This window comes from Rutilus rutilus (assembly GCF_951802725.1).
Source record: "Rutilus rutilus genome assembly, chromosome: 7".
In the NCBI taxonomy this organism is placed as follows: domain Eukaryota; kingdom Metazoa; phylum Chordata; class Actinopteri; order Cypriniformes; family Leuciscidae; genus Rutilus; species Rutilus rutilus.
Window position 1 is genome coordinate 40,036,327 of NC_140221.1, and position 27,552 is coordinate 40,063,878.

At 36.8% G+C, this 27,552-nt stretch overlaps 1 protein-coding gene across 2 annotated transcripts in view; it reads left to right on the forward strand.

The window, feature by feature from the left end:
- taok3a (TAO kinase 3a) overlaps positions 1 to 27,552 on the forward strand; it is a 75,779-nt gene that overhangs the window by 22,013 nt on the left and 26,214 nt on the right. For both annotated transcript variants that reach the window (XM_084413444.1, XM_084413445.1), the window contains exon 2: positions 26,174 to 26,384. In XM_084413444.1, coding sequence (XP_084269570.1) covers positions 26,250 to 26,384 — 135 coding nt within the window. In that variant the 5' untranslated portion in view covers positions 26,174 to 26,249. The remainder of the gene's footprint in view (positions 1 to 26,173; positions 26,385 to 27,552) is intronic.

The following is a 27,552-nucleotide window of genomic DNA, read 5'->3' on the forward strand; positions in this document are numbered from 1 at the left end:
TTTATCATTTCTATCTTACATTTACATTTTGTATTATTTTTCTAAATCATCATGCAAAGTAAGACATCTCTCCTCAGCCTTTCCAGATATTTTAGATTAATTATTTTAAACCCCATTATAAATCTATCAAAATGCTTGTTACTCTTGCTGATACTGTTTCTCTTGTGTTCCATTGACTTTTTTCATGATTTATAACTAAAAAAGGTATTTTTATTGTCACAAATCTGAATGTCACACCAAATGATATAGTGTCACACTATATGATGAACAGCAGCACACCACAATTTGTCATTGAATTTTTTATGCATTCAACATTGAATGACTTAAATTCAGTTCACATTAATAAGAATAAAAATCCTCAAACATATTAACATAGTTTTAAAACTTTTAAAATGTTATTTAAGAAACTCAGAAATATGGCTAAATCAAACATCTCATATCAAGAACCTTCAACATGAACATTTTAAAATTAGAAGAGAGAGTGTGTGTTGTAACAACAATTATAATTGTTAAACAGTAAAAATATTATCAATCTACAATTAGTCAAATGTTGGAGACATTTCAAATGATATCAAACATGTATAGTAGGGCTGGGTAAAAAATATTGATTTCTCGATTTTAATCGATTCTCATTTTTACCAACTGATATCGATTCTTAAATCCCAAGAATCGATTAGTCATCCTGTTCTCAGTTGACGAATGAATGGAATCCCATCCCATCCAATAAATCGCAATAATATTTGTGCTTTTGTTACTTTTGATATGAAACAAAGTTTCAGATTTCAAATTACGTCCATTTTCTTACGAAATTCAAAAACATAATTACCGTTTTGGCGCTGTGGCGTGAGATCGCTCTGGCGCAGCTCAGCTCAAGAGCAGCAGCAGCGCAGAGCGCACGTGATCTTCTCTTCCGCCTTAATACCAGTTATCGTGCGAGATAAACAATTCTCTCGCACATTCATTGCGAAAATGTGCCATGTATTGTACCTGATATCCAAAATAATCAATATTGAATCGAATTGAAATCAAATAGAATTGTTAAATTTGTGTCAATACCCAGCCCTAATGTATAGTGTTGTATGATAATTGTTCACATTAAAACCATATAGATTTTTGGGTGAATTTCAGGTCGTTTCAACATGTGGAGAGAAGAGATCGGGGAAGAGGGGTGAAGGGAAGGAGATGTAAATTAAGACAATACTGAGGTGATCGGATTTGGACTTACAGTGTGAACAAATGTTTTTGACCTTCTGAAATTTATGAGGCTATGAATATAGTTATTTTTTGCAATAAGAGTTTTTGCAAAATTAACGTGTTTCCATGGGGTGTATTTTTCCATTCGCAATTTCACTTAGCTCAATTTGAAGGGTAATGGAAACACAGCTACTTTCCTGTTGTATATAAGACAAAAAATATCTCTATTGCAAACCCCTCCACGTTGCTGTTGTTTTTGGCATATACCCATAGAAACCAATGCAGATATTTCAGAGGACGACACATTCTATTGTATTTATTTATAGAGCACTTTACAGGCTACACAGTAACTCAAAGTGCTGTACATCCCAAGTACATAAAGCAATAATAAAAAAAGAAAAACAAACAAAAACCAGAAACCTACGGAGTGTTGCACAAGAAACATTACAATTAGGTCTTAAAGGCAAATAGATGGTAAGAAATACCATTTAAAAATGTTTATATATATATATATATATATATATATATATATATCATTCCCAAGGGAAGCATATATAATGAAAACAAGACAGGGCCAAAAATGGACCCTTGTGGAACCCCACTGGTGACGGTGCTGGATAAGAAAAACAATTACCAACCTTCACTGTAAAAGATCTTCGCTCAAATCGAATATCAAATCTGACACAAATCTGGATATGAACAGTTGTGATACTCAGTATGGAGAGTTAATAATTTAGATCAGATTCGAATCCCTATAGAAGGTGTCTGTTCTGTGTGAACTGGCATGATCTCTTTACTTGTTCCTCCTCTCCCTCAGGACCTCCTCTCTCCTTGCATGGTCAGCATTGAGTCTTTCCCTGTATTTTTGTGTCCTCTCTTTACTTGACATTTCTGCCTGACACAGACAAAAAAAATTGCATCTATGCAAAGCATGGCAAACATGGTTAAACATGGTTAAATTAAGTATAAAATCGAAAAGGAATACATATATAATGTTCACCATTAAATTCATTCAATATGTTTTGAATATTTATTTATTTATCATTAAAAAAGACGTTTGTAATATTGTGTGACAAATATATCATATGGTGTGACTTGGAAAACCGGTCACACCATATGACGTTTGGTACTTGTTAGTTAGTTAGTTCCCTGGAAATTGTAGTGGCCATTTCTGAATTAAATTTTTTTGATTGGATTTGGTTGGCACCTCTTGGGGAAATTGTGGTGCTACTGTAGTGCCTAGGTCTGAAATGTACGTATATTTAGTTAGTTGCTTTTCACCTTGTGAAATTTGAAGCGTACATGTCTGAAATGGTAGTTAGTTTGTTGTTTGGTTAGTTAGCGCATTGTGGGGAAATAAAGCTATAATTATAAAGAGATTTTTCTTACAAAAACGCATCGCTTCACTTCAGAAGGTCTTTATTAACTCCCTGGAACTGTATAGATTACTTTTATGATGGATGGATGCGCTGTTTTGGACTTCAAAAAATATGGTAATACCACCAATCACTCCCATTATAAAGCTTGGAAGAGCCAGCATATTTTTAATATAACTCAGATTGTTTGTTCGGCTAAAAAAAGAAAGTAATATACACCTAGGATAGCTTGAGGGTGAGTAAATTATGCAATCATTTTTGGGTGAACTAACTCTTTAACATTGAATGAAAACCCAGTTTTTCAGAGGTCAGAACGCAAAATAAATATAGTACATTATATAAAAACGAATAAATGAATAGCAGCAAACTGGCTATTAGGCTATACCTGACTTAACATCACACCGATCTCTCATATTATGAGAAAAGGAACAAGAGTTAGTCCACATTGTTGAGGGCGGGGAGAAGTGAGCTCTGTGTATTGCTCACAATAAATCCGGCCTTTGAGAAGATGCGCTCTGGGGTGTGGACTTGGAAGCTAAGTTAAACATGTCGTGTAGTAAGTGCGGTACTAATTTAAGATTCCACACGCCGCACAAACATTTGGATATATGCGCCTAATATTAGCGCACATGTATCTAGGCTTACATTAACGTTAGGGCATGCGGCTTTTTAACATTTTTACAAACTAATTAAAATGTAGTCGACTTAAGCCTCTGCTTCTGTATTCCCCATGTTAAAATGTTAGTTTGTTGGTTAGTTGTCCTCTTGTGAGATATTACCATGCTTTAGTTAATTAACCACCATAGTGCCCATCTGAAACACTAGTTAGTTAATTTGTGTTTGTATGTCCCTTGTGGGAGTTATTTTTTGTACCTCTTGCAGTGCCTTACAGTGTCAGTTGTAGATGTATTTTACATGCACACTTTACTCAGGTGTACCAGAACAACAGTCGGAGAGCTTAGAGCATGTGTGGGTCAATTTTTTCAGGCAAAAATGGGTTTAAATGCCTAAAAAGATACTGCATATTTGTAGTACCTCTCCCATGTATGTACTCACTTTAACTTTTCAAAAACCTTTACTTATTTGTTATTTTTTTTATTTATTTAAAGTGTCAAAACATCATGTGGTGCGACCGTCCGGCCATAACTTCTGTTTTGAAAACATCTTTGAAATTACTCTGAATTTATTCAAATTTATATTCTGCACTATTTGGCATGATTTCCAAAATGTTTTGCAAAAATTCAAAGCATTTGCATTTATATTTCCATCATAATATACAAACAAACTTTGTCCGATGATGTCCATTTTATGAAATATCGTGTGGTGCGACCATCAAGGAACTACCATTTTGGGACCAATTTACCAAGGACCCATGGAAGCAGCAAGTAGGTTTGTAATTCTCTCAAATTGGAAAAAAAAATAAACCTTTGTAATGGTTGGTATGTAGTTGCCAAATTTGAATGTCATGTGGTATGACCTCAAAAAAAATTTATTAAAGTTATTTCTACAAATATGTATTTTTATTATAAATGTCATAGTGACCTTTTTTGGCAAGCTAGCTTGTTTTGTTTAGGTGGCCAATTCTGTGCCTGTAAATTATGACTGAATTTGAAAATATCATGTGGTGCGACCAAATATCATGTGGTGCGACCACTGCAGACTGTTTTCAATGATAGATATATGTCCTAGATTGGCAGTTTTATGCTTTTATATTCAATTGACGGTTTATATAAAAAAGTACTTTACTTTAGTATCATTTGGAATAGATTTTTATGCAATTTGGGATGTTTTTTTTTTATATATTTCAGACAGTTTGTTTACTCTTTGTACAATATGAGAAAAAAAAAAAGAAAAAAAATGAGAGCATGTAATTTCAGTTTAGTAATACTGCATTTATGTGTAGTGTATTTAGTATTGCCTATTTATTTATTTAAAACTATTTTAATCTATTTTACCAGATGCCACTGCCAAGCGAAAAAATTCTGACCCTGCAGCAAGAGCAGAGTACCTTGACAGGAGAAGAGTGAAATATTATTACAGTTTAAAATATCTGTTTTCTATGTGAATATATAGTAAACTGTAATTTATTCCTGTGATCAAAGCTGAATTTTCAGCATCATTACTCCAGTCTTCAGTGTCACATGATCCTTCAGAAATCATTCTAATATGTAACCCTAGACCACAAAACCACTCAATGGGTCAATGTCATATGGGTAATTTTTTTTAAATTGAGATTTATACATCATATGAAAGCTGAATAAATAAGCTTTCTATTGATGTATGATTTGTTAAGATAGAACAATATTTGGCCGATACAACTGAAAATCTGGAATCTGAGGGTGCTACAAAATCGAAACATTGAGAAAATCGCCTTTAAAGTTGTCCATTTATGTCTGCGATATTGCTATATTCACTCACAAAAATAAATGTTTATAAATTTATGGTAGGACATTTACAAAATATAAACCATCTTTATTTAATATCCTAATGATTTTTGGAATAAAAGAAAAATCGACCCATACAATGTATTGTTGGCTATTGCCACAAATACCCTTTGCGACTTGTGACTGGTTTTGTGATCCAGGGTCACTAATGATTTGCTGCTCAAGAAACATTTTTGATTATTATCAATGTTCATATTTTTGTGGAAACTGTGATACATTTTATATGTCAGGATTATTTGATAAATAGACACTAAACACTTTAATTACCAAGAACTTGTAAAAAAATATTTAAGCATGTTAAGGAAATTAATTAATTTTAAGATAAATCATGGTCGCACCACATGACATTTTTTAAGGCTATGGACAATTCATCTAGATGAAAAAAACACTAAAATCACTTAAATAAAATTTTTTAAATGAATTTAGGTGTACACAACATCCTTAATGTTTGAACAATTGCAACAGGTATTTTTTTTTTTGGTATTTTAAAATTGGCCTGTTGAAAATCCTTATACGTGTATGAATTAGACTATAGGATGTCAAGTGGGATGTCTCACGCTCTGTTCTCCATAACAGGTTCTTACAGGCCGTTGTGAGTGTCACATTGTAGTTTGTATTCCTCTGCAGTGCATGGTGTGTATGTTTGAGTAAGCATGGGCTGTGTGCAAGAGTGTGTGTGTGTGTGGCTGAAATCAATGTGCTGTGAAATTGATAACTTTGTAGCTGTAGGGAGATCGAACTGTCAGAGAAAATAAAGATCAATCCTGAGATGAACCGAGATTACACCAAACATCAATGTTGTTATGAAAAAGATTATTTACTGTCCCCAAAACATGACTTATGCTGCGTTTACACTGGCACAAATTTTATTTGTATTTTTTTTAATTTTTTTTAACTCGCATCTGACAGAGATAGGAATTGATTGTACACGTGTAAATACAAAAAGCCGCACTAGTTGATACAAATTTTTCCGCATTTGTTCTGAGCCACTAAGATACATATCGGATATCTGGACATCTGACCACGTCTAAACTCATTTGTTCGTCAAGGCGAGGGCGGCACGTTTGCCCACAAAGATAGCTTTTTAATGGTGTATTATGAAGCAGACTTGCTAGTATGCGCTCACAGGTAAGAAATTGCATAGAAATCACTCATAGAAACTGGTTTTCAACCTCTTCCCTGTGAATTTTATAAATAAAAATCACTTCGCTACTGAAAGCAATGTTTTATACAAGGTGTTTTTCGTGGTCAGTTTGCACTGCTGTAATTTAGATTTACAGTAACTAATAATTTCCCAGAATGCATTGAAAATCTACAATAACTTACTGTCAACTGTGTGCACAGTACCTAACTGTTGAAAATACAAAATAATACTGTGAAAGCAACCAAATCTACTGTACTGTACATAAGTAACTTATACAGCAACAAACTGTTGAGAAAAACACTATAATGCTGTGAAAACAACGGAAATAATTTACATTGTACACTATTTCTCAGCAACGAGGTGATAACTTCATTGTTTTTTAAATCAAACTCACAACTTCGCTATTACATAGAGACGCTGTACAGACGCAGATAATCAACACTCACAATCTCTCTCTCTCTTCAGTGAAAGACTAAATGACATGTAGCCAAGAAACAAACTGTGACCTAATGAGCTTTAAAATGTGTGTCAGACAAGTGGACTTTGGTGATTCACTATTTTATTGTCTTGTATCACATTTTATTATGTTCTATTTAAACATCAGTTGCAAGGTCACATGATAAACACAATACAATAAACACAGGATATACTTTACATATCACTTATGACGTTCACAATTGTGACGTTTACAGCATACACACAGCATACACATCATTTCAATAGGGGAAGTTTCTGAAATTTGGTTGATTTGAAAACTGATTCTTATTCAGGACCGGTTCTAGTTTCTGAAACCGAATGTTTTTTATGTTTGGTTTCATTAACAGTCCTTGAACGTCTGTGTTCTTCCACCGATGCAGGAAGAACAACATGTTAAAACACTCAGACAGGATAACCCCACATAGGGGTGTCGCAATATACCGGTATTGACGATAATCGTGATATTCAAAGCATGAAATATCGACATCGTGTTAATTTAGAGCAATACAATATACCGGTATTGGCGATATTGGCGTTTTCTAGACGCAGCGCTCGTCCGCGCCCGCGCAGCTAGAGTGAAACACTCTGTCCACACCCGAAAAAAGTAAGCTGAGCTCGCCAGTATTAACAACAGAGTTCTTCGGCTTCAAAGAAAACAGCACCTTAGAGGTGGTCGCACACCGGACGAGAAGCGCAGCGCCACGTCTTTAAAATTCGAACACATTCTGTATGAATGTACACACACCGGACGAGAAGCACAGCGCGGTTCTATTCGGCGTCTGTCCGCGGCGCCCAGCAACGGCTCAGGACCTTGTTCAAAATCCTGCCGCGACACAGAGCGCAGAAAAAAGTGTTCAGATCACAGACTCAGCAACTATTGTATTTAATTGTACAGTATAATCATAACATAGTACAGACATTATCTCAATTCCATAATGTCCTTAAACATAATGATATTGCTGGCCATAAACTGAGAAAGTGCGAGTCCGGTGTGCAATACCTCGAGTTGTCATAGACGCGACGCGGATATTATTTTACTAGTCATCATGGAATGGGAAACGTGACATTAACTGTTAACAGGGGGTTTCCCCCATAGATTCTATAGATATCGCGATATATCGATATCGTGAATTCTTTTGGCCACAATAACCGTGGTGTGAAAAATCTAACATCGTGACAGCCCTAACCCCACACTCTCTCTCATTAACCTTTTCAGTCGTATCCGAATCTTTCTATGTCATTCTATGGCCATCTCTTGCCATACGTGAGAGACTGTCCTTGAATTTTCTTGGCAATGTTTTTCCAGGGTAGGTTGCCAGGTCTGTACCAAACCCTGCCCATTACAAGGCTTGGGACTCTTACACACACACACACACACACACACATATACACACACATATACACACACACACACACACACACACACACACACACACACACACACACACACACACACACACACACACACACACACACACACACACACACACACACACAGTCAATCTGTCTGCATGTCTTTTGGACTGTGTGGGGGTCGAACCGGGAACATTCTGTCTGTGAGGCGACAGTGCTACCCACTAAGCCACCATGCCATCCAGAACCCCACACTACTACTTAATTAAATCGTTAACTAATCAGAAATGCAAAGTGGATTGACTCGAAATTGTTAAATTCCTTAAAATTCCCTGTAGTGGTAATGCTTTCCTGTTTCATATTCTCCTCCTTATACGCTGAAAATAACTTTAGTTGAACCTTTTGAATGAATCCCATTCAAAGCTTTTAGATAAAGCAAAGTTGTAGTATATGCACATTAAATGTCTGTGATTGGCTGAATGGAGTTTTAATGTCCAATCATTGCTAACGACAGTGAAAAAACACACTGCAGAGTGCAGACATTCAAACAAATACTGTGGTTGGTCTTTCTATGTCTACTCAGTCAATCGGACACCCTTGCCGATGGTGTTTAACAGGAACATGAACTGCCAGAATATCAGATTAGATATCAGCTGACACCTAAAGGAAGGCCAGAGGCAGAGTGAGGTGGCTGTGTTTCAGGCCTGTTAGCTCCAGCGTGTACAAGCTACAGAGATACTCTGATTTGGTTTGTTTGTTAATAGAGAGCGTGCGCTGGCCATGCAGTGTCATGTCTGTGGGCATAATATGAAGACTTGGATCGAACGGAGGACTGAAAATGGCTTATATTTTGTCATCTTTGATAATTAATTTGATCAATCTTTTGTCTTGATGTGCCTAGAAGCATATCTGCTACTATATATTTTATTTATTTATTTTTCTTCACCGCCATATCAACAAAACACCCACATTCACCATTAAACATACTCAACACTGTAGACTATTTATTTGTGTAAGTGGACTAGGTGAGAGGTGCCATTTATAAACTGAAATCGCATATTCATTCATATTAGAGGAATTGTTCACCCAGAAAGCACAATGTTGTCATCATTTACTCTTCATGCCATTCTAGCCCTATTTTTTTTTTTTTTTTCATGAAACGTTAAAGGTGCCCTTGCATGGATTATTTTATTATTTTAGAATGTTTCCTGGGGTGCCCTTATAATGTTAGTATGTTTTTTAGATCAAAATTTGTTATAATTTAGAAATAAAAGGCGTTTTTCCTAGCCTGATTTTAGCCTCTGATTTGAACACTCTGTTTGAAGGGGCGTGTCTGCTGTGAGACTTCAGTGTAAACGCCCACTGCTGTGATTGGCTGCTGTGAGACTTCAGTGTAAACGCCCACTGCTGTGATTGGCTGCTGTGAGACTTCAGTGTAAGCCTGTTGATCACGTGAATGAAGATCTTATCATTGCAACGCAGTTTCTGCACTCTCACTAATGATTTCACCAATGCAAACATGATGTACGTACAGTAAGAGCTTCGTTGTACAGTGTAACAGCATCATTGATTTCATAACGAGTTTTGCCAAGTGTCCAGATAAACTCGCGCTGTGTGATTGACAGCTTGGACGACTGGAAAGGGATCGTTCTTTGATCGCTATCTGTATATTAATCACAGTTTAAGTACGATTATTTTCATCCTACTAAGAGAAACGACGTGAAGTTGATCGTTTAGTCACTGGCTTGATTTACTGATGCATAAACAGTATTGAACGACTTTGAGAGAAAGATTATCTGTCTGAACTTGAACAATTACACATCAGACATTCACATAACCCACTGGTTCTTCAGAGGCTCGGATGAAGGAACAAAAAAAATACCTTTGTGTTCATTTGTACATCCAAACACTGAGCAACTGCCATGCTCCGCTCATTTGCAAGCCATGATGTCTCTCGAAGAAAAATGATTCGGACGATGATTCGGCTGCGCAGTTCCGCCTGGCCTTGAACATGGGCTGGCATATGCAAATTTTTGGAGGCGTACATATTAATGATCCCGACTGTTGCGTCACAGTCGGTGTTATGTGGAGATTCGCCTATTTTTCAGGGGTGTTTTTCAAAAACGAGATTTAAATAAGAAGGAGAAACCAATGGTGTTTGAGACTCACTGTATGTCATGTCCTTGTACTGAACTCTTGTTATTTAACTATGCCAAGATAAATTCAATTTCAAATTCTAGGGCACCTTTAAAAGCAGATCTTCGACGGTGTGTCCAAGCTTCTGTTTTCCATCAAAGTAAGAGGTGGTGAGGACAACATGAGGGTGTGCAAATGATATCAATATGATAACATTTTTCATTTCTGGGTGAACGATTCCCTTCAAGTTCACACACATCAGAAGAGTCATAGAGTGAAAATAGACGCTATAAATTGTTAATCTGATCCATGCAACTCATTACAACCTGCTGACTTGTAACAACTCTAGCACAGGTGAGTGAGGGGACAACTCTAGCACAGGTGAGTGAGGGGACACTCATCTCTTTTCGGTTTTGGCATATGCAGATTACGAGTCCATGATGATCAGGAGTGGAAAATCTGGGCTAGCATTAGCCTTGGGCTGTGTCTCCCCCCCCACCCCATCGTGAGGCGAGTGTAGTCATGCTGTTCAACACAAGAACAGAAACCGGAACGACTGATCATGTCCTTAAATATTGTCTTTTTACTATCCGGTCTCGCCGGGATGGGACGTCCATGCTATCAGGCGCTCTTTTTATTTTCATAAAAACTCTTTGCTGAGCTACGAAAGGCTGTGGGATGAATTTTGGATTGAATGGGTTTGATTTTGTAGTGGTTACAAACCCCATTCCCCCCTCAATCCCCAAATAAACCTTCCATTTGACCTCTGTTAGCCACAGCCATGCTATCAGCTCTCTGTTTCCTTACCCATGTTCCTCATCAGCTCAACCGTACTGAATGACTGGCAGCCACCTCATTCTGCTGCGGCCCAGTGCCTTTGACCTATATTACATTAAGGGAATTAATTCTCTCTCTCTCTCTCTCTCTCTCTCTCTCTCCTCATCTGTTTGGGTTTGTGCGGTTGTGTTATGCAGATGCTGCTCAGCCTTTTTTTTTTCTACCGTGACTCTAAATGAAAAGGCGGTTTTGGCAACATTAAATGCTGTTTAATGATGGCTTTCTCATGAAACGAGATGAAAGTGGGGCAGGAAGGAAGAGCACGCGCACTTGGGCTGTTTTTTGTGTGTGGCGGCGGCGTAGTAGATTGGCAAAGAAATCGTAAAATCCGTTGTCGAATTCCCTTCGCTGGGAATTCCTAACTGGTTCATTCTGACGCCGCTGGGGTAATGGAAACCGAAATGCTATCAGCTATCTGCTCTGTCATGTACAGGCCTGGCTCAGTTCTCCATGACACATTCCCACTGCATCTCTAGGTTTGCTGCATCTATAACTGATGCAGTATTTTGCCTGTGATGGCAAAGCTGAATTTTCTAATTACTCCAGTCTTCAGTCACACGATCCTTCAGAAATCATTCTGATATGCTGATTTTGCTCATTTCTAACCATTATCAATGTTGAAAACAGGTGTGCTGCTAAATTTTTGTGGAAACTGTGATCCATTTTTTTCAGGAGTCTTTCAAAAGGAGTTTTTTTTTTTTTTTTTTTTATATAGAAATGTTTTGTAACATCATAAATATCTTTACAGTCTCTTTTATTCATAAAGAACCGATTAACTTGATCAAAAGTAATAATTTCTTTAACAACATAATACTGACCCCAAAACTACTATATAATAAAAAATAATAATAGAGTATTATTATTTTTTCTATTTAATTATTTATTTTAGTTACTAGTTAGTTTGTAAAAGAGCTCACATCTCATGTTGTTTAACGCCTAATGATGATAGTTGTTTTTTTCCCTCGATTTTTGTTATCAAAAGCGTGATCCTGATTCTACCCTTTTTTTACACTTATTGATTTTGTTCATGTTCTTCTTGGGTTATATAAAAAACCCTGCAACCCTCGTCTATATTATAATGTACTTTTAATTAAAAAATGAAAGTGTTCTCCTCTGGTTAGTCAAGCATAACACCCTTTATTTTCTCTCACATGTTGCTGAAATTGTTATCTTATCTCTCAGGGCATGAAGCAGCGACCCGGGGCCCCAAACTACAGCTGTAAACATATAGTCACAGATGCCTGTCAGCATGCACATTATTACTCGTTATCATGGCTTCTGTGTCAAAATGAATTGAACTGCATATTTTTATCAATTTTATGGGCTGTGACAGCCTACTATTCTTATTTGTGATGTAAATAATATTGTAATTGCAGAGGCGATCACTCTCACAGGGGCATGATGCTACTTAATGTTTTGAATCATATTATAGGATCATTCTGGGAACTTAGCCAGACACTTAACCTCAGGTTACTCTAGAGACAAATCCCTTCCAATTAATGGTCACCTGGTATTTGACAGATGCTTTTTATTTAAAGTGATTTACAGTACACTAATAGCAGAGAGACTTCCAATGGATCATCCTGGGGTTAAGCTCCTGCTGAAGGGCACTATGGGGTCAGTATGATTTTTTTTTTTGTTGAAAGAAATTAATACATTTATTCAGCAAGGACAATGTTACAAAAGATTTGTGTTTTTTTTTTTTTTATAAATGTTGTTCTTTTTAACTTACTATTCACCAAAGTATTGTAGAAATGTGATTTTGTACAAACGTTCAGTAAACAAAGTTAATATTACATTTTAGACACTATTTTAAACTTGTTTTAAATACGTTTTTTTCTGTTTTGGCAATGAAAAGAGTTCCAAACAAACCCACAGAAGAACTGGTCTGCATTTCCGAGCAACACAGCGGTGTTTCGTCACTGAACGAATCAGCTACTTTAAACAAAATAGTTGAATAAATGATTCAATGACTTACTCATTAAGTGATTTGCTGCCACCTACGGGTGGTTTTAGTTTCATATTTAAAAGTATCATTTAATGTTCCATCATATTTCTATATTCAAATATGTTTTTTTTTTTTTTTTTTTTAAAACATTAATCTTAATATTTATGCAGTTGTAATTGTACCAATTCAGATGCAATTTCTTTGCCGACGAATTTTGTTGTTAGTGATTTCTTTTGATTGGTAACAGCTCTATGTAGAGTCTTATTATTATAATACTACATTTCCCAGGCAGTAAATGTGGATCTTTCCGATGTTTTTTTTTTGAGGAGTGCTGGTTTGGTCTTGGTCTAGTGTTGCTCTCAACCCCTCAAAGTCTTGGTCTTGCTTTGGTCTCAACACACTCTGGTCTTGGTTTTGGTGGTCTTGACTACAACACTAATATGTATACATGCATAACTACAAACATAAAATAAAGGTTGTCCTGCAAAAATCCTGCTGTAAATGTCAAGTAACCTCTGCCTCATGTTTAGACCCACTGTAACATCTCTCCCTGGAGGGCTTTTTTTTTTTTTTTTTGTCATTGACCTTAAATACTTTCCCAGGTAGAATTTGTGCCATGCCTGAACTCTGCGCTACAAAAAGCCTCCTACCTAGAGACTTCTTTTTATGATTTTTTTTTAAAGCTTTTCATAGTAAGGAGTGAATCATTCTGCAAACTGCACGACTCAATTCCTCCTCGTGTACTTCTCTGAGGCTACATGAACTTGATCACACTGTCAGTATCAAACCCTATCAGAAGAAAAACGAGGAGCTTTTTGATGGTGACGAGAGATGAAAAAAGGATTATGATATATGTTAAATAATTAAGAATTACTCGATCATTTTGTTGGGAATATATTGAATATGGATGAGAGACTTTTTGCTGGCTATTTAGAATGTACATTTTGTTGGCAATATAAAATTAACAAGCGTCATGAATAATGAATTTGTTTTTTTGTGTTTTTTTCTCGACCACTACGTTTTCTAAAGACAGAGCCAGTCAGCCAACTTTTGTCTTTTTTTTTTAAGGAATTTTTGTATTAATTGCAGCAGCATTTCATTGTGTGCTCGTTGAAAACTGTGCTTGTGTCCCACTGTGATGTTCAAATTTAGTTTGTCTTTCATGTTTTTGGCATCCAGTATTTCTGTTCGTCATGAACCAGAAGACTAAGCGGCATAAGACACACTTGGCCCAGACCATCAACATCTGTCACTTTGTTTAAAGGTCTCTCTCTCTTTCCGCCTCTCTCACTTCCTCTAACAGTCTCTGCAAGCGTGCGTTTACGAGCCGCCCGGCCCTGCGTGCTGCATGAAGCAGAAATGTTACAGCGTTTTTTTGGGGGAATGTTAGAGACTCTAAATAGAGTCGTCTATGTGGAGAAGCAGCCGATCATACTGAATTAAAGCAGTCAGGCAGGAGAAGCCAGCTTTTTCTAGTCTTGCCCTGCTCCAGATCTCTCACTGTCTTTCTCCCACGGCCCTTCTCTCTCTTTCTCTTTCTCCCCATCTCTCTCTCGTTCTATCTCTCCCCCACCCCTGGTCAGTGAGCAACACTGTCTGCTGAGTCACACAAACAGAGAGGAAAAAAGCAGCAGAGAGAGTGAGTGAGGATGTGAACATGAGGGGTGCCCTGGGAAATGTAGAGGAGGTTGTTTTTTGACCCTCTTTTCTCTCTCTCTCTCTATTCCTTTACTTCCTCTCTTCCTCTCAGCTCTGAAATGCTGCGGTTTTCCAGCTCTCTTTTGTGATTCACTCTATAGTTTCCTAATTATGAGCTGCCTGAGGTGCCAAGCTATATCTGTTGTTAATCAATTGAACATTTCTACATGTCTTATTTCATTTACATTTAAAGGAAATATATGTTTTTTTAAATATAAAAAGCACATTAAATTATGCTTTTTAATTGTATATTGCCAACAAAATAATGCATATTATGAATATCCAATATATTGCCAACAAAATAGAGTATATCATAAATATTCAATATTATGCAGCCTTAATGTACCTGAAAGTAGACAACATTTTCAAATAGTTAACATCAAATTAATGTTGTAGTTTATAATGCTGTTCAGTAAGGTTTCATCAGTAGGGTCAACTAGTCATCCAGCAACTGTGGTTAATAAAAAACAAAATTGTAACCTTTTTTTTTTTAGCTTATTTAATAATTTACTCGTTTATTTTTGCTGACGTTTAAAAGTTGCTTCAATTACAGATGCAATTACTTTTAGTTTTCAGACTTTCAGACTTTGTCTGCCCATAACTGTGACACTGGAAGCAGTCGTAGTATTGGGATTCAACAACTAGATCTAGATGCAGAATAAAGGCCCGTTCACACAAAGAAGGATAGCTATAAAGATAACTATAGCAGTAACTATATTAGTTTCCACACCAACACACGATATCGTTCTGTTTATTCTAAGCGCGTTGCGGTTTTGTGGTCTGGCGCTTTAAATGCTCGAGCTGTTTAAAGCAGGATGGATTCTGATTGGCTGTCAATCAGCTGGAAAAAATAGTTCTGAAAGTGATTCCAACGATCTTGTTTCTCTGTGCTGTTATCGTTATAGTTATGGTGTGGACTCTGCTATTCTTTTATATTTAGAACGATATTTAGAATGATATCTTTATCATTATCTTCTTTGGTGTGAATGGGCCTTAAGACCGACTAATCAGTTTTGAAAATATGTGGTTTTGCAAATCAGGGTGGTCTATTTACTGGATACTAAATGTATTGATGTCAGGGATTCCCAAACTTTTTTTTGTCAGATGAATCTTTTTTTACCTTAACTATTTACATGAAGAACCCTTTGAGTTTAAGTTAATATTTCAATAATTTAACACATTTGCGTGTTCACATTTCTCTGATGTCGGTTAATGTTCACATAACATGCATATAAACAAATACAATATTTCATCCTCTCATTCTTCTTGTTTTTTTATTAAGTGTTATTTTGATAATTTTTTTAATTTTTAAGATTTAATTAATTATTTGCTTTTCATCAGCTCACAAACCCCTATGGTTTCATGAACCCTATTTTGGGAAACCCTGTATCAATATCAACTCATTTGTTTCAAAAGAGCAATGAAAAGTCTGTTTTCCATGACATTTCTCCTTTAAATATTAAAAAAATATGCAGCAGTCATTGATGTAGGACTATTGTTTTATTTATTTAACACATACATAGGTTATTCTTTTATGTGTGTCTGTGGCATAAGTAAATATTCATTTCTGGATCTAATGATGTGACTGTTATTTATTCATCTGTGGTGATGAATGAGTGACACTGATGACTGCACAGCTCATGTTAGTGCTGATTAAAGGATTCGACTTAAGAACTGATCTGTGTGCTGCTTACAACTCACATCAAAGACCTCCGTCTCCTGACGCACAGTCATCAGAGAAATGAATAAAACATTGGCCTCTCTTATACGGCATACACGTTGTTACGCGCACACACACACAGCGTCACGACTTTTGACTTTTCTTTTTAACTCGTCATATCGTTATACATTAATTTTGCACTTGTCTTTTTCACCTTAAAGCAAATTTATGATGATAAAATATATATGTCGATCAGTAGTATTGACACTTTTTTTGCTCCACCAAAAATGATATTTTTTTTTTTGGCTTCTTAACTGAATATTTGATCACAAATGTTCTACTTTCACTCCAAATTTGGTGATTTTGTAGAAACTTGATTAAGTCTTTCCCTTGGGCCATAGAAGTTGTATTACTTGTTCAAACGACATCCCTGTTCATTTTTATCTTTAGTGAAATACATAGAATAGAAAATCCTCTGGAAATGTGTCTGAATCCCAGGGCTCCTTGGTTAAATTCTTTGTCTTTGATTTTTGGGAGAAGAGTGGGAGACTTATTCATTTTAGGGAATTATATTCGATCATGACCTTTCACACTACTGAACAATAAATTTTTCTAAGCTTCTGTTGTTTATTATTAGTGTTAAACACAAAAATGTTTTTTAGCTAATATATTATTATAATCATATTTTATATAATCATTTCAATTTAATGTTGATACCTTTAAAACCTCAAATACTTTGTTTGTTTGTTTGTTTGTTTGTTTGTGTCACAGTGATTTCAAGGTATATATTTTTATCATAGAACAAAAGATGCCAAGAGTTCTACAGGGTATAAAGTCCGTATCTCGGTGCTCTTTGGATAGTTCAACTTGAAAAAAACATGAGGCCAAGGCACTCGAGAATGTCGAAAAAATATAAAACCTTTATTTATTCATGGCTATAACATTAATAACATTCACATATGTTAATGTTATATCCATGAATAAATAAAGGCTTTTTACATTTTATTCTACATTCTTGAGTGCCTTGGCCTCATATATTTTTATCAGTTCATGCATTCCTTGGGATTGGGAATCAAACCCATGACCTTTGCGTTGCTAGCTCCATGGTTTACTGTTATATACATGGACCGCTTCAATGAAGCATTGTAGCTAATGTACTTGAGTCCCTCCACACACTTTAACTACGTTAAATATTTGTATACATTATCATTTGTATGTATATAGCAATAAATTAAGTTGATTTGTTGGTGTTATACTTATAACCATTGACTATAAATTATTGATTTATATTGAAACCCTTTCTTTAAACAATTACATATTTTGCAGTGCTTCATAGAATTTTAGATTGCCTTGTAAAAGTGAAAATAATCAATTATAAAAAGAGAAAGTATTTAATTCAGTGGATCTTATTAAAATAGGGGGAAATGGTTTGTATAATAAATGACCATATTTTCCAATTTCCAGCAAAAAGAACTTGTCATATATACCATTTAGTTTTAGGCTACTCATACTCAGTGTTGGGGCAACGCATTACAAGTAACGCAAGTTACATAATCAGATTACTTTTCATGTAACTAGTAAAGTAACGCATTACTTTTATATTTGCAACAAAATATTTAAGTTACTTTTTCAAATAAGTAACTCAAGTTACTTTGTTTTCCCATTTATTGACTGACACCTCTCTTGTCCCCATGTTGAAAGAAATTGGGAGTAAGTGCAGTGGCGTTGTGTGCGCTGGATCATCGAAGGATCATTTCACTTTCGGTGTGAAAGGGACTTTAGATTTGTCAAAAATAGAACTGTTATTTTATTTATTTAATTAAATATTAAACAAGCAAGCCCAGCCCAGGTGAGAAAAAGTAACGCAAAAGTAATGCAATACATTACTTTCCATAAAAAGTAACTAAGAAATGCAATTAGTTACTTTTTTTAGGGGGTAACGCACTATTGTAAAGCATTTCTTTTAAAAGTAACTTTCCCCAACGCTGCTCATATTTAAGTCTTAAATTGTGCTCTTACTGCCCACCCCTAGTGCCTGGATGTCCTGGCATGTGTGCACGTGTGTTGGTGGGATTTCACGTGTTTGTGGAGGTTCCTCCATATGTGGGAGGCCTGTGGTTTAAGAGCACGGACCGTATGCGGACACTTGGGTCTAGAGTGCTTCTCTCACCCACATGTCAAACATATGTTTTATTCAAAGGCTTGATGCACCTCACACGCGCATGTGCGCGCATTCACAGATAAATTAGTAATGCCGATAGCTTTCCACTGGGACCTGGTGGGACAAGGAAGGAGTGTTATATAGAGGAAAAGTCAGTCTAATGAAGTCTCTCATACATACCCATGAAGTCTCTCTCTCCCCATCTCACCCCTCCACTAATCTGGCTCAACCTGCTCGCTAATCTCTCAACTTCAGCACAATGCAGCCATAGATTTACAGTTATTCCTACCGGCTTTCCAAATCGATGTGTTGTTATTAGACGGACTCTCACCGTTGGGCTCTTACAACCTGTTGGTTCTACATTGCATCATCTCACCTCCTCTCCCCCCTCCGGTCTCTTCCTGAAGCGGGACTCCGACTCCCTTTTGCTGGAATCTTATTGGATGCAGATCTTTGGATCTCGGCCTATGAGCGTAAAGGAAAATGCTGTCGTATTCAGAGGCACCGTTTGAAGCGAAGGTAGAAGGCGGCAACTCGATGCGTGAGTTTGAAAGTGGCAGAAACAGAAAAAGGAGAGAGACAGACAGATAGGCAGACGGACATGATGCAACTAGAAGACATCATTCTGTCTGTTGCTGGTTGAACAGGTTAACCAATCGTGTTTGGCCTGGCTAAATTATAGATCTTCATTAGAGGAATGTTTTGGGTTCAATGCAATTGAATCTTTATCAACAATATCGAAAACATTCTGAAATGAACATTTATTCAAACCATCCATCAGTTTGTAAAATAAATTAAATATCTTGTTTACAATAATGGGGCATGGGATTCTGTAGGGTTTAAAAGCACAAAATGTAAAGCTTGTATTTTTGTTAAAGCACATTAATTCTTCTGTACAAATTTGTTATTTGAGCTGTCTAAATCTTCCCTTCAGAGGCAGAACTACTGTTTTAGGTGGATGACTTTATAGTGAATGGATGTGTACTTTACGCATAGTTGCGTCATGTCGCTTGCTGGCAGTCTGGTGTGTATGAGCAAAAAGTTGCAGGGTTTGCCAGCATTATATGGCAAAGGTGGGAGTTGGAGAATATAAGTTTACACAGGCAATGTGTTTAAGCGACTCTATCACACTAGTCTAAAATGCGATGAATCTGAAATTGTGACAGATAGGGGTGTAACAATATATCGTGTCACAATGTATCGCAATACAAAAATGCAACAATATATTATGGATAGTGACAATATGTATTGTATAGTTCACCCAAAACAAAAATTACTGTGTAAGGAAATAATTCAAGTTTTCAGAGTTTTAGTATCAGTACTACAGTACATTAAACTGTTATATACACTCACCTAAAGGATTATTAGGAACACCTGTTCAATTTCTCATTAATGCAATTATCTAATCAACCAATCACATGGCAGTTGCTTCAATGCATTTAGGGGTGTGGTCCTGGTCAAGACAATCTCCTGAACTCCAAACTGAATGTCAGAATGGGAAAGAAAGGTGATTTAAGCAATTTTGAGCGTGGCATGGTTGTTGGTGCCAGACGGGCCGGTCTGAGTATTTCACAATCTGCTCAGTTACTGGGATTTTCACGCACAACCATTTCTAGGGTTTACAAAGAATGGTGTGAAAAGGGAAAAACATCCAGTATGCGGCAGTCCTGTGGGCGAAAATGCCTTGTTGATGCTAGAGGTCAGAGGAGAATGGGCCGACTGATTCAAGCTGATAGAAGAGCAACTTTGACTGAAATAACCACTCGTTACAACCGAGGTATGCAGCAAAGCATTTGTGAAGCCACAACACGCACAACCTTGAGGCGGATGGGCTACAACAGCAGAAGACCCCACCGGATACCACTCATCTCCACTACAAATAGGAAAAAGAGGCTACAATTTGCACAAGCTCACCAAAATTGAACAGTTGAAGACTGGAAAAATGTTGCCTGGTCTGATGAGTCTCGATTTCTGTTGAGACATTCAGATGGTAGAGTCAGAATTTGGCGTAAACAGAATGAGAACATGGATCCATCATGCCTTGTTACCACTGTGCAGGCTGGTGGTGGTGGTGTAATGGTGTGGGGGATGTTTTCTTGGCACACTTTAGGCCCCTTAGTGCCAATTGGGCATCGTTTAAATGCCACGGCCTACCTGAGCATTGTTTCTGACCATGTCCATCCCTTTATGACCACCATGTACCCATCCTCTGATGGCTACTTCCAGCAGGATAATGCACCATGTCACAAAGCTCGAATCATTTCAAATTGGTTTATTGAACTAGGGCTGGGCGATATGGACCAAAAGTCATATCCCGATATATTTAGGCTGAATATCGATATACGATATATATCCCGATATTTTTTCCGCAAAGTGAGAGCAAATGTTCAGTCAAAGCCAAATATGACATGTTAAAAGTAGTTTTGAAACCAGCTATTTCAGTGAACAGTTGCAAAATCAAATGAATAAATAATAAACAGGTTTCTTCACCTTAGGGCTGCACGATTATGACAAAAATCATAATTGCCGATTATTCCCTTTGAATTGTTAATTGCGATTTATTAATTATGATTATCAAAGTTTACATTGAATATAGGCTATATAAACAAATTTTGTGTAAACATGTTATCATTTGCCTATATACACACACACACACACACATATATAGCCTACTTTTCCCCTTTACTTAACATGATTGTAAGAATATGACTAGTAAAGACTAGTACTAATAAATAAACATTAGGCCTATGCTAAAGCTATTAAATAGCAGTCCCAAACTAGTTTTTGTTAATACAATGTTGGTATGAGCCACTACAGTCATTTAAAAATATAAAAAATAACACAAAGAAAAATAGTGGCATTTTGGGGTTAATATGGAAACGACAGTATGGTGAATACAATATTAACAATAACTGTTGATGAAACATGGAAACTGCTCCTGGTGAATAGAATGAAAATCATACCTGCATTACTTTTATTTCGTGTAATTTACAACGTAACGGCGTTGCATGCTCGTAGTTTATTTTGCACTTGATCAGTGAGGCGATACACAGCGCGCGCGCCGCCGCCGCATTTGCGCGTTCAATTGAGTGTGCGCTCCGAGCACAGGATAACGGCTGACAGGACAATAAAGTCCGTTTTTCTGAGGTGAAAGACTTTATTTCAACGTACACTTATGTCACTGCCTGGTAGTTCCTATTGTGCTGGGGTTTCTGAAGTAGTCATGATTCGCCTCTGGTAACATAACATGCTCTAAACACGCACGCAGAGTGGAAAAGGAGGAGCGGAGGCGCGGGAGCGGGGTGAACTAACGTTATATCGATATATGCGATATGGTCTAATTTCATATCGCATTTAAAAATATATCGATATATTTTTTATATCGATATATCGCCCAGCCCTATATTGAACATGACAATGAGTTCACTGTACTAAAATGGCCCCCACAGTCACCAGATCTCAACCCAATAGAGCATCTTTGGGATGTGGTGGAACGGGAGCTTCGTGCCCTGGATGTGCATCCCACAAATCTCCATCAACTGCAAGATGCTATCCTATCAATATGGGCCAACATTTCTAAAGAATGCTTTCAGCACCTTGTTGAATCAATGCCACGTAGAATTAAGGCAGTTCTGAAGGCGAAAGGGGGTCAAACACAGTATTAGTATGGTGTTCCTAATAATCCTTTAGGTGAGTGTATAATGTTGAATATAATGTATAATAATGCAATCTGGGAATATTTGTGGGTCCTGATAATGCCAAATATCTTATTTTACCAGTAAAATTGGCCTATACATTTATTTTAAATATATCTAGTCAGTGAAAGAGTGCAAGCATATTCGTCTAAAATAGGCCTAATTCTGTATTTTCAGCTTCAGAATCATCAATATTTTTATTCTGGTGGCACTATTGTCATGTTCAATGGGTTACCAGCACCAAGTCCAAGCCTATTCATTTACATACCCAATGTAATATAAAATTTACATTTTAATCAACAGTACATTTTTTTGTTAACCTTTTACCTTATGTCTTGGAGTATCGCAATAATATCGTATTGTGAGTTCAATATCATGATATGTATCGAATCGTGACGTGGGTATTGTTACACCCCTAGTGACAGATCTTTTCTTCTGTATTGTGAGTGTAAAAATTTTTATGAAAAATATAGGCTTGGGGACTTGGTTCTATCCATTAGCTAGTTGTTGATTGGATTTTAAGAAGTGGGAATTGCACACAAAAATGTATGCAAGTTCGCAGTTGAGGCTTATATACAGTACTGTGCAAAAGTCTTAGGCATGTTAATATCCCCCACCCCCCGTCCCCCCCAAAAAATGGTTTTAAGTCAGTTATTTATATATTTTGCTGTAGTGTGTCAGTAGGAAATATCAGTTTACATTTCCAAATATTCTTTTTGCCATTAATTGTAATAATCCAGTGAGATTTCTGAATGCACAAGGAATCTGACAACAGCCGGTATGATCTGATCTCACCATCATCGAGTCCGTCTGTGATTACATGAAGAAACAGAAAAAACTGAGACAAACTAAATCCAGAAGAACTGCGGGAACGTCTCCAAGATGCTTGAAGAAACCTTCCTGCAAAGCTACAGTACAGTGAAAAGTACTGGCACTTGTGTTAAAATGCTGTAAAGTGAGAATGCTTTCAAAAATAAAATCACAAGTTGAATTTATTTATGATTTAACTTCTATTAACTAATTCAAATCAATATATGGTGTAACGACCCTTTGCGTTTAAAACGGCTTTTGTCCAGGTACACTTGCGCATAGTTTTTCAGGTAGCTTTGTAGGAAGGTTTCTTCAAGCATCTTGGAGACATTCCCACAGTTCTTCTGGATTTAGTTTGTTTCCACCAAATTGTTCATTTAATTTTGGAAATTTAAATAGCATCTTGCTGTTTACATCTATTTTTTTCATGCAATTATCCCCCAAAAAATGCCGATGGAAACCCAGTTGCACAGCATGTAACTTCGGCAGACTCGCGTCAACTCCTGTTGCTATTGAAGCCTGAGGTCATAGCAGCATGGATATGTTTGCACCAGCTCTGTAATTCAGCACTCTAGTAAAGTCACATCACTTTTATTTATGTAGCACTTTATACAATAGATTGCTTAAAATCAAGCAGCTTTACCGTATTAAACATGAGGCCTTCGATTTTGCTTGAAGTATATGAGGGCCTTTAAGAACCCCTGTACAGTAGCGCCTTAAGAATCTGTTTTAAAACAAACAGCCAGAAACGACTTTGAGGCAAAACGTTGGTTCCTCTCTAGTACTTTTAAAGAAGATGAATAAATAAACATATAACATGTTCTTTTGGACCAGATATTAAGGGAGATAAAATTATTAACTCACCAGTGACAGACAAACTAGAGCAGACATTGTGTAATGGGGATGCAGGCAAGTGTAGCAAGTAGCCTACGAGATTATCGTCTATCTTCCACTCAACGAAGTGTGAAAGTTCATGTTCTTTATAGTTTAAGACTTTTTCTCCATAAGCCAATAAATGCTCTGGAACGAATGGGTTTTGTGACGGCATTGTGCAGAAATCTGTATATTTTTATTGGATGACTGTGAACTCTGATTCACCTTTATGCCAATTTAAAGCTTTAACCGTCACAATCAGAATCTGCTTTACGTGTACGTCCAGTTGAGGCTTCTTCTGCCTTTCCGCTTTGCTACCCGCAATCTAATTGATTTCTGCCGTATTAATTCAATAATTAGATGGCAATAATTAGATGGCTTCATGCCCAAGGCATGAAGTAGTAAGATTTCACCCATTTGGTCAGAGGATTGAAAGTACCTCAGTCATGAAATGTAATTGTGGTTGAGACTTTTCTGCTCTTGTGGTTTAGGATGACACTGGGTCCAGTGCTGCCTGCAGTGACCTTCATCACTTTTGGTCATGGCACTGGTATAGCAGAGTGGTTTAAGATCAGAGTTAGAAAAAAAACATTGCAAGTTTGAACCTCAGAATTGCACATTTACATTTTACATTTACATTTATTCATTTAGCTGACGCTTTTATCCAAAGCGACTTACAATTGCTATATATGTCAGAGGTCGCACGCCTCTGGAGCAACTAGGGGTTAAGTGTCTTGCTCAGGGACACATTGGTGTCTCACAGTGGATTCGAACCCGGGTCTCTCACACCAAAGGCATGTGTCTTATCCATTGCGCCACACCACACCACAGCACACTTCACTTGAGCAAAACGCCTCTCAGACATCTTTCCTTATCACATGATTTCACCAAACCTTTCTGTTTCCATCCATCCATCCATCGATAAAAACAAAAGAAATCTATACTCCTCCAACCAACTGGCTACATTTGATAGATAGATAGATAGATAGATAGATAGATAGATAGATAGATAGATAAGATAGATAGATAGATAGATAGATAGATAGATAGATAGATAGATAGATAGATAGATAGATAGATAGATAGATAGATAGATAGATAGATAGATAGATAGATAGATAGATAGATAGATAGATAGATAGATAGATAGAGTAGATAGATAGATTAAATAAATAGATAGACAGACTGACCAACTGCAGGAAGGTGGTTCCAGAGCTGTTCTTGTTGATAGGGGTTGTGTTTTATTGATAGTACATGAGCTGGGCAGTAATGTTGATCATATTCATAATGAATGTACAGATGGATATTAGCCCATGTTTTCAGTCTCTATATCGGATACACAGTACTTTCAGCACCTTTTGTTCCTGGGTCAATGGCCGCTTGTGTGTCAGATGTCTGATGACTCAGTAGGCAGTGTTACATGCAGGTGGCCAGTGTGTGTGTGTGTACATGCTAGCATGATGAGCAATGCTGCCAGACGTTGAGCTGTCTTCCCATGATGCCTAACCAAGCTGCCTCCAATACAAAAACACATTTGTGTCACACCAGTTTACCATCGCAAACACGTGTGCATGTTCAAACATGCCGGGAACAACAAGCTATAAAGGCTTTGTGGATGGGAAGGGCATATTTCGGTATTTAGCAGAAAGTATAGAATTGTTCTACACTCACTAGTATCTGTAGGTTTGTGAGTGTGATCTATTATGGGCATTATTATTATTTTTAACTAAATTTATGTATTTATTATTTAAATGTTTTAAATTAAGCAAGCCATTTGTACTAGGTTTACCTCAATATTTTTGTGTGTGATTGGCTGGTAATAGTTAAAGATCTGGACAGATCATTTAAAGATTACCCAATATGTGTTTTGTCATCATTAACTCACCTTGATGTAATTTAAACCCTAAATTTTCTTCTGTGTAACACAAAAGGAAAGTTTCTAATGAATATCCTGGTCACTCAATATTGTGCAAGTGGATGAGGACTGGGGCAGTCAAGCTCCAAAATTAATTAAAAAAACACACACACACACTATAAAACATTCAAAACTACTGTAGTCCGCAACACTTGAATGCTAAGATTCTATATTAAAAAGTCAAAATATTTTGGTCTATGATCGTTTAGAAAAATAATGTTTCACTTCAGAATGCTTGGAATATGGTGCACAAGTCTTTATTCAAACATCTATTCAAAAGTTCTCAATCACGTAAGAAAAAGTAATATTGATTTAAATGACGTGAGGGTGAATAAATGATGACAGAACTTTCACTTTTGGTTTAACTAATCACAAAGCCACTTGTTCTGCTAATGACCCTCACTTGACTTGGACAAGCAGTCAGTCTTTAATCCGCTCCATTCTGTCCACAGGCAAAGCAGGTAAATGCCGGGCCTGCTGAATGAAGACGAGCAGAAGCACGTCGCCATCAGAGGTTCTGTCTAACTCATGATGCCGTCGTCCACGCGGAAGGGAGCAGTGAAAGACCCGGATGTGGCCAGCCTCTTTTTCAAAGATGACCCGGAAGAAGTCTTCTGCGACCTACACGAGATCGGCCATGGGAGTTTCGGAGCAGTGTACTTTGTGAGTATAGAAATGTTGAGGAGATGTCTATTTCTTTATTATTATTTTTTTAGCTGGATCTGTTACTAGAATAGGGGAAAATGTGATGATGATGTCATTGATGATGTCAGTGTATCATTTGCATATATTTGCATCTCAATCCATTACTCTCCTCTTTATCTACAGTGTACTTTTCAAACTCATTTTTATTAACTATTTTAAAATACTGACTTATTGTCTCTACATTCTAGTAATATTTCTTCTCTTTTTCTAAGTTCTGTAGAAGACGAAAGGCACATAGTTGAGACGTAAGAGGCCAGAATAGCTTTTAATACCTAAGCTCAATGAACCTTTCTTTTTTGTCTTATTCTCCCCTTCAGTCAGTTCTTAACTGTAGTTAAACTTGGAGCCCATCATTTCATTTTCGAAACTGCACCACAGTGCAGCAGTTTTGTCAAATACAAGAACTGCAGCCTCATGACAAGTTCTTGTGCATTTCTTAATCTGGGAACTTATAGCATAAAGCCTTTGATTCCAAATCTGTGGCAAGACTGGAATCCGTCGTGCAAATCCCCCCCTTCTCTCTCATTCTCTCTCTTTTTCTCAAATACACTGACTCGCGTGCACACACTCACATGCGGACTGCCCATCCAGATGTAGGGCTGGTCTCGAGGGGAAAGAATAACTAGGAGATGCTGCTCTTAAGACAGATGTTCGGTCCGTTTAAATGCGAGGGCCAGCTGGCCCCATGTTGTAGAAAAGACTAAGATTACTCTTGTCTGCCATACAGACTTCTGTTGGCGATTACAAGTGACAAACAATGGCATTCCTGACTTAACACACACGTTCAAAAGTTTAGGGTCAGTGAGATTATTATTATTTTTTTTTTAAGATATTAATACTTTAATTCAGCAAACACATTAAATTGATCAATAGTGACATATTTGGGGTGAAAAAATAAATCAGTTCCCACAAAAATAAGCAGCAGCACAACTGTGTTTGATAGAAATAAGAAATGTTTCTTGAGCATAAAATCAGCATATTAGAATGATTTCTGAAGGACCATGTGACACTGAAGACTGGAGTAATGATGCTGAAAATTCAGCTTTACCATTACAGGAATAAATTATATTATGAAAATAGAAAAGTTTTTATTTATAACATTTTTTATTTTGTTCAATTGTAATAA